This window comes from Cystoisospora suis, assembly GCF_002600585.1.
Source record: "Cystoisospora suis strain Wien I chromosome Unknown contig_1463, whole genome shotgun sequence".
Taxonomy (NCBI): domain Eukaryota; phylum Apicomplexa; class Conoidasida; order Eucoccidiorida; family Sarcocystidae; genus Cystoisospora; species Cystoisospora suis.
Window position 1 is genome coordinate 12,098 of NW_027154263.1, and position 11,863 is coordinate 23,960.

Genomic DNA, 11,863 nt, shown 5'->3' on the forward strand with positions numbered 1-11,863 from the left:
TCGCAGCGAATGAGCTAGCTGTTTGTCAGACGTCTTTTCGTCAATGGGCGTAACATATTTCTGTGGCAACCATAGTAAAAGCCGCCTCCACCGTCAAAGTCCGTGCCTGGGCACATCAGCTTGATCTCTCCCAAGCCAACATTGTGCTGCGTTCCCGGTCACAGTGGAGCGGCCCGCAATGACAGTGCAGTCTAACTTCTATCAACGAACAGATGCGAGAGTCTGTCTCGAAGTCTCTCTGGCTCGTTCCGAAAAGTCGGTCCATGACGTCGAACCTCAAAGCACTGTTCGAACGGCAGACAATGGAGAGTCAAATGCAGACAAATATGATGGACGAATAGCAGCGTGACAGCGAAGAGAACGAGACTACAAGGAAAACGTGGAACTTTGATCGGGCCCGTCCAGAGATCCATAGAAGACGGACAGTCACGGCCACACTCGATTGTAAAGACGAACGCAGCGAAGCGAATCCGGTGAACAATAGCCCCAAGGTCAGAGATTCCCGGTTCGCTTCTGTCGGCAAACTGGCGGCAACACAATGGGCTGCGCCGACGCAGAAACGACCGAGACCGCACAGGGTTGGCTTCAACAGCAGTGAAGCTTACAGGGCTCTTCGAAAGCTAGTACCTCTCCAATGATCCAGAGAACGACTCAAGGGACTGAAGTCTAGCATTTTATACAGAGAGGCAGAGGGACTACAAGAAAACGCGAGACCCTCAACCTTCATAAAGCGCAGTGGCAGTACGTCTCCGGTCAAGGGGACTGGAATATTGAGCAGACTTCGTTCTGTCAGCGAACAGGGTTCTGGACAGACGTTGTGAAAGTGCGGAACGTTAGGACGTAGTTTTCATCCAAGCCAGATCATCTTTCATCACTTGACCGAGACAGCGGTCTTCCATCGAAGCTTTTTACTTCTTCTTCGAAGCAGAGCCCGCCTTCAGGAGTTGCCAGGTGCAGGAACATGTCGGTTGGGAAAGAGGGGACCTCCTCAATTTCGTCGCTGGAAACACGCACAACACGTGGGGGGAGCGGAGGTCTGATCGTTTTCGTTCCTCGACCTGATATGCAGTACGCAGAGGGCATCAGTTGAGTGATACCTAGTAGCGCAGCCAGTAACACGGGAGAAGTATTACCTGGCTGCGTTACTAGATTTGAACAGCTCGCGGAAGGTCCTTCAGTGGCTTACAACGCCAACAGCTGTACCTTGCTTTCCTGAGGGCTTCGAGAAGACCTTTTCTACTCCGCGACTCCAGAATGGGGTTTCGTAGTGAGCAGAAACTTCGTTCAGAGCGAGACGCAGACATTCCATACTCCCACCACGGCAATACGTATCGATTCCACTCACGAGAAGAGGTCACCACACGCCCACCGCCAGGGACATTCACCGATCACACGCACTACCTAATCCCATGAGTGCACACTTTCTAGGGCCAGACTGCGGAGAAAGTAGAAAGCAGATGATGAGAAGTAGCTTCGAGGGAAGAGTTGTTCTTCGTCAAAGCCTAGGAAAGCCAACAGCGATGTGTGCGGGGGCAGCAAGCACCAGTCGACCCACCTCGGGAAGAGAAATTCAAGAATTCGAACATAGGCCCAGGTCATGATTGCCAGAATACAGAAGATTTTTCCGCTGACCGGGCCTGTTCGATAGAGCTTCCTCAGTCTTTGAACGATGACAAAAGCTGACGGCAACGGAGGGGGCGAAGACGGAAGTATGACACATCCACAGCATAGTGGCGGTCGCTCACAACATCTGCAAAGACTGTCCCTAAGTGATAAATCGCCATCGCTCTCCGCATTGTTCAGATTGTCAAAGCTCGGATCCTTCAGCGCTCTCCCACTCTTTTCTTCTGAGCCGGCGGGGAGGGACCCCGCCGGGCCCTCTTCTGTGTGGTCATCACACCTGTGGCAGGAGTTCTGTGTGCAGGTACAAGCTCCAGGCGTCGGTGTTGCCTGGCCGCAGTCTCGCAGCTCCCGACTTTCGGTTTCTTGATGTCGACGTAATACTTCGGTCCTTTCTCCACATTCTCTACCACGAGGAAGTTTACCATACTGCGAAGGACTCTTCACGCGTTCAGAAAAGTGTGGGCTTTCGTCCCTCAAGCAGGGACTCGTCGGCTCCCGTAATCGGGGGCCGGCCTTTTCTCTCGACTCGCAGTTGCTCCCCGTCAGCAGTCTTCTCTGACAACAAGCACACTGACGTGCCCAAGCTGTGCAGCTAGAACCAGTCCCGTTCTCGGAAAAAGCCTTGCACGGAAGATAAGCTTTTTGGTCGGGAAGAAGCACAGAGAAGTAAACCCGCTCCTGTGACAGAAAGGCAGAGATGTGCGAACACTCAGTCACTCCGCACACGAGAAGACGACGAGAACTCCCAGCAGCAGTTGTCTGTATCCCTCACGATGAGCCGGTTCTGATCTAGTCCGCCAGCATTGCACAGGGCGTGCTTGACGCATTCTCGTCCTTGCAGACCCCCTCTTACCTCTGAACTAGAAGAAAACAGAAAGTACGTCACACCGGCCTTACGTCATCCCATGTGCGATCCAGCATCTCTATCTATGGTCCTCATTGTCGAGATCCCTGCTATACAAAGTTGTGGGAGGTATAGACAGGAACTACGCGGAGGACTGTCTAGTTCTGCGAAGACGACCACGCCCGGGGGACCCAGGTAGATCAAAAGAAGAGGTCATATGATGACACACAAAGCACTTCAGCAGAGAAGCACTGAGAGCTACCGCTGAGGAATCTAGCTTACCGTCCGAGCAGCCACATCGTGCCAGGAGTAGATCCGTCGGACCTAAGAAAGAAAGTGTGCGCAGGCGCCTTCACCCATTCAGTAAAGTGACAAGGACCCGTTGCCGCTGGCCCGGCAGAAAAAAAACAAGCCCGCCAAGAGAGCCACAAGCCGCGAGCCAGGACGCTGGAGTTCCTACGTATTTCGACCGGTCGCGTGTTACATTCGCGCCAACCAAGAAGGCGACTCAGACTGATACGGTATCCTTCGGCGTCTGCCTTGTGATGATGAAAAAGAAGAATAGGTAAGGAGTTATCCAAGTTACGAAAAGCGAAAGCCCTGGACTTCTGTAGGATCGTGTCGTGCCCCGGTTGAAGCGAGTCGCATAGAGTGAGCAAGGTCCGCCTTAACCAGAGCTAGCTGCATTTTGCGGGATCGTAAGGATCCTGAGGCGGCACGGTTTGTCGATAACTTCGCGGCCGGGAACCTCTCTCTGTATATGTTCGAGATACTGCGAGGCTGAGTACGAAAACACCACAGTAACTACGCATAGGCACCTATGCACAAGAGGATAGCACCGCGCTAACCTATGAGTTAGACTCCCGCTGAAAAAGAGACAGCATCTTCTTCCTGTTGTCACCCTTACTTGCTCGTGGAAAAGGAAAGGGTCAATCGTGTGTACTTTGGCCACAGCCTCTTCCAAGCGTCTAGTGACCTGCGCATCCTCTGGGTCTGCCAACAGAACCATGTGAGGAGGCAATACCTAAGAAGGAAACAGTCACCGCAGGTGAGAGAGATGGGGAGACTGACAACTATGCAGCCGGTCCCCTTGCGGAGACAGCGCACGATCTATGGAGCAAATGCATGTAACTCTTGCTTATTCTCCCCGTGAAAAGCACAGAGACGCGAAGGGTACCTCAACGATCTTCAGAAACAAAGGTGATTGTAACCCTTGTCACGGCAAACAGCGCAAACCCGAGAGGCGTAGCTTGATCGGAAAGACGAACCAGAGGTACATACAAGGTGCTGGATTGAAGTTACGTGACATATACTCCGGGTCTGCTTCGTTACAAGAGAATGGTGTCTACGAAACTCCTCGTCCTTGAATGCATACTTATGTATCAGTCGCCATGCTAGCAATAGGCAACAGAAAAAGAGAGCAAGAACTGGAGGGCACGTGCTCACAACAGACCGTGTGACAGGCGAAGATGAAGAAGCGAAGCAAATACACTTGTTAACAGACCCCATAAGGAAGACACCTCACTTCGGGTACGCCTCCGACATTCGTCGAGACTACCAGCATCCCACATGCCGCTGCCTCTGCGCCCAGGACCACAGACAGGAGTTTTTCACACACACGCACACCCAAAGAACTTCGGTTATCTCACGAGCCCCCCGGCATCTTCCCTCCTTTGTGTCGTCTGAGGATCACTCAAACCCCGTCTTGGTTCCCTTCCTTTTGTGGCGGAGCTGTCTAATGACGCAGCAAAAAAAGCTGGGCGGAAACGCTTTCGCTGCCTTCAAGCACCAGGAGTTCAGTTCTTTCGCCGACCAACGGGATACTGTCCTCATAGTCACAGACGGGAATAAGAAACTCGCTTTGCTTCCCATCAAAATTTACTCTCATCAGTCACTCCTACTATTCTACACACGGCAAGGTACAATACACGCACATCACTCAATTGATTTGCTTTCATGCACGTAAGTACGTAGAACTTCTTATTTCTGTCGATCACTGTAGCCGCTGGCCAAGAAGCCTCTCACTGGGAACGAGTACTGGGAGAGCAAGTAAGGGTACCGCCGACAATTGTGTCGGCAGAAAACTCTAGGGTAAACAAAACAAGAGCCGGAACAGCCGCGAGAGGCGGAGAATTTCATCGTGTGTGACCGGAATGGGTTGTAAATTGAGCTGGATACATACAGTACAGCAGTATGCGATCTACCAGAAAGAGGAGCAGCCGACGGGCTAAAGAAGATGCGGAAAAGCCTCTCTCGTCAGTGGGCATGTACATACACTGACACTATGATAGCAGTAGCGTCTAGTCAACCAGCGCGCTAGTATAGCTACCCGTTTGTATACACATCTACATAGTGGAAGCAGCTAGGATGTGGACACTGGTAAGACAGACGACAGACACCTGCTTCCCTCACCTACAATGGCGATACAGAAAGATTCAGTGAGGGATGTATTAAGGAATATGTGGCCGGACTGAAGAAGCGAGCAGACATCTCCACGAGAAACGGCACCTGCAGTAGGAAGAACACAGTCCAGCAAAGCAGCTCTTCACATACCGTCCTTTGACAGGTAAGACAAGACGAAAGAGAAAAGCCGCAAAACCAGCAGAAGGAGAAGGTCCGTGCCAACACTACTTTTGCCGTATGCGCGCATCGATCCCCCCACTGTCGGCACAACACATTACGTACGAGGCCCTTAACAGATCCATCCAAAGAGTGCGGCGTGAAGTCGGATGGAGGTACTATCCCACCTAGAATGACACAGCACCTGAGATTGATACACCTCTGCTAAGTACAGACAAACTCTCGTGCGGCTCTTGACACCACCGCTCAAATCGACGTGTGCGTCTCTTCGAAGGCATGTCCAGCCAATGGCCTGTCGTGGGCCAGAGGCACCGATCCGGCCCCGCTGTAACGACACTCGGACAGCTGGCGAGTAGAATGAAAAGAGACACTCTTGGGTCTTAAACGATATGCGAATATCTAACGAAAGTCAGACGAAGAATGCGGCTTCTACAAGTCTCGCCGGCAGAATAAAAGATACATGAAAGCTTGCAGAAGATCGTGGTTATGCGGCAACAGGGCTCTACGCCGGCGATTCTGCTAAGAAGCCCCACAGCGGAGCTGTCCACGATAAAAGCAAGACTTCAGTCCGGTGGCTTCCTGTATGTACACCCGCATAACTATAATCAAGTCTTTCGAGGGAACGAAAGAAAGCTTCAACGCAGCGATGAAACACACAAAAAAGCTGTCATAGTCTAAAACTTCGACTTTCCGAAGGAGCGCAACGGCAGACTGCATAGATTCGACCCTCAGGTCGTTGATTGCGCTGTCCCTCTCGGTGAACTCGCGCCGAAGTACTTGTCAGTGCGGGAATGAGCCAGGCCCTCTGACCGGGCGGCTATCATAGAAGTCGATTCTCCTGTATTCGCCTGTCCATCGCGTCCCAGATGCTGCTAAAAAGAAGCCTTTAGTGTTTCAAAGAAGGTCTCACTCTTCGCATAACATGTCTCTCCTTATATGTTGGTCTCTTGGTGTGGCTGTGCATATGTTACTTTCTTGTGATAGGTAGCGACAGACACTCTACCTCAACCCCTTTAACAGAGAGTCCTATCGGACAGACATAGTGTTCTGTTATGCTGCTTATTACAGAAGATCTGACTTCTACAGCCAATAGAAGCTAACTAAGACCGCCTCGTTAGCATGCCGAAGAAACAAAAGGCAAAGAAAAGCTACTAGGACACCCTGTCCGTTCAACTTACCAAGCAACTCAACCCGGTCATGCAGTCGGAACTTTTCCCGCATCTCCTCCAGAATGATACGCTTGGGTCCATCACCGCCTACCGCAAGTGAATAACACCATTTGTAGATCTACATCTAGAGGTGAAGGTATAAAGAGAACACGTCATCCAGAGAGGGTAATACATTATCTGAGAACATGCTATTATAAGCTTCTTCTCAGTAGTCGATGGTAGGGGATGCACGGGTAAACGTGGCCATATGGTGAGCATCGCACGATGTTCTGATAGGGAGCTGTCACCATCACTACCGTTGCCTACTAACCAACATATGGAAGGAGTCTTGGCTTTTTACTGCGTCTACGTCAGAAAAAAAGACGGTTCTCCCTCCTCCTCCTCCTCCTCTAGTTTCCTCCGTAAAAGCGATTCGTTACGAGGACAAACCTCTTTCCTGTGGCTCCCTAATAAGATCAATTTTTTCTAAAGACATTCCACTGTTTAGTGTCAAGACATTTATAACGTCGTGCTCTACCTTCCGGGTAGCTGTCTACGGTTGTACTTCGGGGATGGTCATTGTGACAACTATATAGAGAAGTATGTATAGAAGGCAAGGAAAGGCGAGAAAAAAAAGAAAGAAGGTGAGCAAGGGGCCAGGGTGAGAGACTCGAACAAAAAAAACACTATTCAGAAGGAAGACCCTGAAGTGAATCAGTGGACGAGAAGGAGAATGAACGAAACAGGCAAAGACGTTAGAGAGACGACAGCACGTCGAGACTCGTGATTCTTTTTTTCTCTCTGTTTTCTGTGAGGACCAGGTGTCAAGAGAATAGATGTAGTACTGCCCTACATACACAACGTTTTAAGAGGGAGTGGAGGAACGCTCCGAAGAAGACAAAGCAAAGACCGATAGAAGAATTCTTGCTTTCAGGTTCTAGGGTGACGACAGGGTGAGCGAAACAAATGTATGTACTGCCTATTATACAAGACGCATAGAGAAGCAGGAACTCTGGGGCTCCTTAGTAAAGCTCTACCTGGCATTGTCTCACCGAAGAAAATGTCTACTGTGCCTTCTTCGGAACTTGACGAGAAAAGCGCGGCACCAAGGCCCACGTACATGTAGGCTGCTGACAAGTATGATACCTTGGTGTATATATTCATGCTTTCAAAAAGAGCGCACTCTAATCTACTTGCATGATGAGAATGACGCGGAGGAGCTGAGCCCATATGTGGAAACGTTCTCCATTCCATTGCTGTGTCCACCAACTGTTTATAACGAACACAAACGCCCACTTCTTGGCTCCACCGGGTAACAGACTACTATCTCTATTCGGCTTCGGAAGGCTCGCCTCCACACATTCAACCGGTTCTCCTCGTCATGGAGTCACGCCATTGTGGTGATCACCTTTCATGTGGTCTGTCTACCTATGTATCTACGGAGGTCCTGACTGGCTGCTGTAGTCGCAGAAGTAGGAGTCTTGCTTGTTAGTGAAGACAGGAAGGAGACGATTCCACGCTGAACAAGAAGAAGAAGAACAGCACAAAGCCCCAGGATTACTCCTCAGAGACCCTCGTACCTATAACAAAATTGATATGAGGAAGTTTATTGCAGATCGGCGGGATAACAGTAACGAGTAAGTCAATGCCTTTGCGATATGTTAATCGCGATAGAACCACAATTCGAATCTCAGGAGGCTTCGGTCGTCTAGACGGGTCGGGAAAAAGAGTTCCGGAATCCTGCACAACAATAGACACGAAAAGACAGCCGGGAGCTTAGAAGAGAACAACATTACAAAAAAGAATGAGTCGCCTGATCCTAGGGGTCACAGAAGTCCTAAGAAAGGCAAACCCTACACATATTATGTATTACAATCCATCCGCTATCTCTCTCTATCTGTATCCCGTCCATGAGAAGTCCTCAGCCTCTCCCCCATCCGTGTCTCTAACAACCTCTCCAACTATTGTGAAAGACTCACAACAGCGTTATTAATGACGTAGACCCGGGATGGATGCATCCCCGAACGGAGGACGAAGTTCTCCTTATGCGTGTGTGACACACAAATGCATGCGTCGACGTCATGCATGTGGTAGAGAATCATTTTATTGAGATGAATACAGGCCATATCTGAGAAGCCAAAGAGACTATGGTCTGTAAAGACAACCTGAAAACACAAGACCCCCAAAGACAAAGAAGAGAGAAACAGAGACATACCGAACACACGGGGGACACGAATCGAAGGAAGGAAGGGAATAGGCGTAAAATAACAGCACCCTGGATACATAATTATACACGATGTGTTACCTAACCGCCACCATATCATAAAGCACGACTACATTGAGGATGAGGAGATACAGATAAAATACTTTACCAGGATGTTTATGCGAGACTAGAGTCGAGAAGTTTCTTCTGGAAGGCATAAGGAAACGGATAGACCTGTAAGAAAGATCATCTTTCTTCTGCTGATACTCCATGAATATGTCACAGATGCTACAAAGCATCCTCCAAGGACAGAAGAACTACTTCCACCTGTCTGTCTGTCTGTCTGTTTATTCACTTTCTTCGTTGTTCTAACGACCGAAAGGACTGTGAGATGTTCAGAGCACAAATGAACGGACTGGCACACACGCACAGTTCATTCATTCTCACTAAGGCGACGCGGAACCCAATCCAGCGTGGGAACACGTGTAAGACGCCTCAACAGACAGGACCTCCCCCCCTTTCATAGTTGACTGAATATTGTATATTCGGGATTGTTTTCCTCGGAAAATGGCAAAAGAAGAAAGAAGATGTCCTTTTACAGGCCTCTTGATCTAAAACTGTTTTGAGAACAGAACAGCAAACAGGGTGATTGATAGCCTTCTCCTTCTTGCACCTTCATCGGGGCCTTACGACGGATCTGCTTCATCACCTTTCATTACAGGTGTTGCTTCATGCATGCACGAATACACAGATGAGAGGCAGAAGAAGGAGAAGACCCCCCTAGAGTTCTTCGTCTTGGCCTTACCACCATCACGTCATCACATAAGAATTCTCCTCATACACGTTTTTGCCTAAGAGTTCTCTGAGGTTAGGATGAAAGAAAAGAATCTTGGGAAGGAACTTCTATCCGTTTTTGTCAGGGATCTACAAAGAGATTTCAGTCGACTTTCTTTACCTGAAGGCCTAGTGCTCGAGCAATCCTTAGAGTCTCATGTGCTAAGTTACTTGTCGTTTGATGGCCGTGCACAATATCAGCCCGTTCGCGGAATAGGATATTGCTGGATGATAAACATGAAGAGAGCAAGAGACAGAGGGGTGGTGTGAAAGAAAACAAGCCAGGCATCGATTCAAGGAATGAGAAGAGAAGATCAGGCATTTGACAAAAGGGAGAAATATATTTGTCATGTAGGACATCTCAGAAGGGACAGGCGACTCAGGTAGATTGATATTTTTCCTAAGATGTGGAGGAAGCAATGATGTCTTCTTGGGACGCGCTCAGGATAAACGACGCGATCTAAAAATGAAATGGGTGTATGTGGATGTTTTAGAAGGGACGGAGAAAAGACTTAGGTAGATAGATAGCGCACTACCACCGATAAGGACCAAGGAGGTGAATTGGAGATAGATAGAAATCGAAGGTAGAGACAGAAGATAGATAGACATTAGGGAAAGAAACAGACAGAAAGACAGACAGGGAGAGAAAGAAATAGACAGATAGATAGATAGCTAGGGAGCGAGACAGATTCCAAGAGAGCAGTCGATACGCGCATAGAATATGAGCGGCTGGTGTTTGTTCATTCTAGGACTGCACTGATATACATGTGTGTGTGTATTGACCTAAAAAGAGAGATGATAACGTACATACAGGTGCCGCTACACGGCGGGGAGTGAAACTCCACCAGTTCATAGAAACCGATCTCTTGGAACAAGACAGGGACGTAGTCTTTCTTTCTCGACTTCGTTACTTATCATCATCCATCTTTCATCCCTCTTCCAAGGTGATCAGGGGAGTAAGACATACTATAAACGTTCTGAGAGCGGGAAGAGGGCGGGTATCCTATCACGGAGCGAACAGCATCAATGGCTAGCCGATGTGTTTGACTTTCTTTCGTTCTGCCAACCTTTCTCCTATACTCAGACGTGAAGTTTGCATGCTTTGAAAGCAGACGTCCAGAGAAGAGAAAGATCTGAATGAAAAGACCCTGGCGCTGCCGCTACGCGAGAACGAACAGAAAACGAAGCGGCTCACCGAATGAGAGGAAGAAACGAGAAGAACGTAGGGAACGTTGTATTCAGTACAAAGGGAAAGAAAGGAAGGTAATACACTTTCAAACCATTCGATAGATAGCGCACTCCTTGATACTTGTCGCCGTAATAATGAGTGATGACTATCACTTTGAAGCCTGAAGGTGTACAAACATCCACAGCATATGCATCTCTGAGCATATACATACACACATGTGTACACCGATACAGAAGTATGTGCGTATGTGTGTTTGTATGTACATACGTATGTGTGTGTACATATGGAACACAGAGGGAGAATGTGAGGGAAACCGACTGAGGACAAACAGACGGCTAGTAAGGGATGTAAAGAGAAGAGCTCAGAAAAGTCCGGTAGGGAATATACTCACATGCAATACAGAACGGAGAGCAACACGAGACGTTGGAAAAACAGAAAAGCATACAAGACAGAAAGTAAGGAGACACGACAGAGCTCAAGGAGTAGGGTTGAATGGAAGAAAAGTCGGTCCGTGTGCAAACATATCGGTGTGCAGCTATAGTCTAGATCTGTCTATTTATCTCTCTTGCCACTGCGGAGCCTTGACTTTCTCTTACACGAACCAAGTGAAAAGACGAGTAGCCTGCACCACCTCCTACGTGTAGGGAAGGAAGAGCAGGACACCCTGCTTCTTATTTTGAAGGAAACGGAGAGAGACAAGGTGGGCGTAAGATCCCTAGGGAAGCAAGATCACAGGAATTGTCTTTAGCTCATGTACATAGACGTCTACAGAATTTGTTTGCCAGAGCCAACAAGCTCTCTCTATACATGAATAGATAGATCTAGACAGAGAGAAAGATATACAGATACATATGTGTGCGAGGGTAGGTATGCTTCCGCTCGACACGTGAATACAACATACCTCTCTGCATGAGACACTGAGAGAGATAATAGATATGCGTCTCTATGCCACCGAGACTAGGAAAGAAGAAGTCGGAGACCATACAAACACATAACTGCCGTCTTGCTCTCCCTCTCCAACTGATGCTTTTTTCCTCTCTCTGCTGTTGGAATGCCTGGAACCTCTCTTCGTTGTCTTCTCCACCTTCCTCTTCTTCTTCTACTCCTTCGCCCTCCATCTTCATCATTGTTGTTTTTCGCTAGTTAAGCCTTCTGTGATGACCGCTCTTATTGCTCCCCCTCTCCCTTTGAAATCCTCTCTCTTTCTCTCGAAACGAAGCCTGAAGAGCCACGCTAACTGCGATGCTAAAACTACCAGAGGATTTGCCCTACCTCTGCATGCAATTCATTAGGTGAACTCACTCATTCCCCTCAGCTTGTGCGTACGGGGTAGAACAGTGTCCCCGCCAATCATCCGTGACAGGCAAGCAGTGTCATGCGGGCTTGATGCAGTGATTAGCTGCAACAAAGGACAAACTCCTCTTTCTTTCTTTCGTTCTGGG

At 48.7% G+C, this 11,863-nt stretch overlaps 1 protein-coding gene across 1 annotated transcript; it reads right to left on the bottom strand.

Annotated features, from left to right (window-relative positions):
- Positions 1 to 1,557: 1,557 nt before the first annotated feature.
- On the bottom strand, positions 1,558 to 11,431 carry CSUI_003341 (n-acetylglucosaminyl-phosphatidylinositol biosynthetic protein family gt4 protein; the record flags this gene model as incomplete). Its single annotated transcript, XM_068063539.1, has 11 exons — positions 11,323 to 11,431; positions 10,428 to 10,581; positions 9,354 to 9,456; positions 8,175 to 8,360; positions 7,776 to 7,935; positions 6,226 to 6,303; positions 4,880 to 4,975; positions 3,993 to 4,048; positions 3,375 to 3,491; positions 2,750 to 2,791; positions 1,558 to 2,301 (listed from the first exon to the last, which is right to left on the bottom strand). Coding segments are annotated over exons 1-11 (1,818 nt in total), but the record flags the coding sequence as incomplete, so codon positions are not given.
- Between the last annotated feature and the right edge of the window lie 432 nt (positions 11,432 to 11,863).